At 44.7% G+C, this 1,587-nt stretch overlaps 1 protein-coding gene across 1 annotated transcript in view; it reads left to right on the top strand.

Moving 5' to 3' along the window:
* The window catches only part of LOC109538651 (transforming growth factor-beta-induced protein ig-h3), a gene marked incomplete at its 3' end in the record, with an annotated part of 20,219 nt that extends 18,632 nt beyond the window's left edge, over positions 1–1,587 (top strand). Inside the window, 3 exon segments of the mRNA XM_019906001.2 lie at positions 604–823; positions 905–1,170; positions 1,230–1,587. Of these exon segments, the coding sequence (XP_019761560.1) occupies positions 604–823; positions 905–1,170; positions 1,230–1,573 (830 nt within the window).

Here is a 1,587-nt window from a genome sequence, read left to right as displayed (position 1 = left end):
TTTTTGAGAAAACTGCAACATTTCCATATCGATGCTTCACGTTCTAAAAAGGCAATTTAATTCTCTTTGGAATGATGTAAAAACGAGCGTTCTTGCTCATTTTGCTTCCGAATAACATGCAAAACGGGACGGAATCTTACGCTACCCTTGCACAAAACGACGATAATTTTTCTAATTTCATAGACAACAGAAGACTGTATTTTTTCTACATAACCCCCCCTGAATTTAAAGCTGAATCCGCCCCTGAGCAAACCACTTCTGAAGATGCAAGCCACTCGTGCTTGCGAAACGTCACGAAGAAATTCCACCGAACGACGACCTAAAAACCCGAAAAAACCATTAGTTTCAACTCTCAAGTCAGTACTTATATGAGAGTTTAAATTAGTTCAACTTTTTCATTACTGTAGCTGTTACTGTTAATCATGAACAAACGGTCTGGCGTGTAAAGTAGAAGACACAGTCATGAACCACCCAAGTGCATAAAGCATCGCATATTCTGGATCGGGTGATATAATCCAAACCAATCCGGTTGAAGTGAATGCTCTTGTTGTTATTTATGTAATGGGGTTTCGATTTTCATTGATTATACTCCGATCCTTCCAGCCAACTTAACCGTGAACGGAGCGGCGATAGTAAAAGGAGACACCCCGGTTGAAAAAGGCAATATCATGTTTATTGGAGAAGTCCTGTTCGTGAGCGAATCGGTCGTTTCAAAATTGCACCAACAGCACAGGGACAAAGAAACGCCACCCCTTTTGGCGTTTCCCTGGTTCGGGGCCCAATTCCTATCCCATGCCTTTTTGGCTCTTGAAAGAGACAAGCGGTAAGTTCGGTCGTTTGGTTAAATCGATTCGACCTGTTGAACGCATCAGTAATTTTCTTGATTATTGTTGTGATGTTCCAGATTCACCCACATCACCCGTTTTCTGAACTTGGCGGATTTGGCCCCGCATGTATCCGGCGCTGGTTACACCTTCTTTGTGCCGACTGACACCGCTTTTGAGGAATTGGGTCTAGACAAAATGCCCGATAATTACCTATCGAACGGGGAGGGTTTGCAGATTTTGCTCAATCATTTTGTAAAAGGCCGGCTCTATGATAAGGACCTGAAGAATGGCACCGTTCTAATGACGCTGGGAAATGAGACTTTGCTCGTCAACCGCACGAAAGGTAATCCCACCCTTCCAGGCGTTTTTGCCATCGGCTTTTAATCGCCACTTGGCTTATAGATAGCGTGCGTATCAACGAAGCCCTCATAGTGGAAAGCGAGGTGTTTGTCTACAATTTAGGAACGATGTTCTACATCGACAAAGTCTTGTACAACACCATCAAAGTGCCGACAGTACCAATAGGAGCTAATTTTAAGACCACGACGGCACCGCCAACGACAAGCTCAGCTTCAACGGCAGCGTCGCTGCAATTCACTAGAGCTGAAGATGTGGAAAGCGTCACTGGAGAGCTGAGCGAGGAACATGAACCGGAGGTGCTGTTTGGAGATGGAACGCAAGACACCAATCAGGAAACTGAATTCACGACAATGGGGCCGGCCCAGAACGTTTCCTATCCGAAATAAGGCGGTTTATTGTT

This window comes from Dendroctonus ponderosae, unplaced genomic scaffold (genome assembly GCF_020466585.1).
Source record: "Dendroctonus ponderosae isolate FM_Combo_2020 unplaced genomic scaffold, Dpon_F_20191213v2 Dpon_F_20191213_3, whole genome shotgun sequence".
Classification (NCBI taxonomy): domain Eukaryota; kingdom Metazoa; phylum Arthropoda; class Insecta; order Coleoptera; family Curculionidae; genus Dendroctonus; species Dendroctonus ponderosae.
Note: the sequence above shows the minus strand (reverse complement) of the source record. Positions and strands in the feature narration are given on the sequence as shown.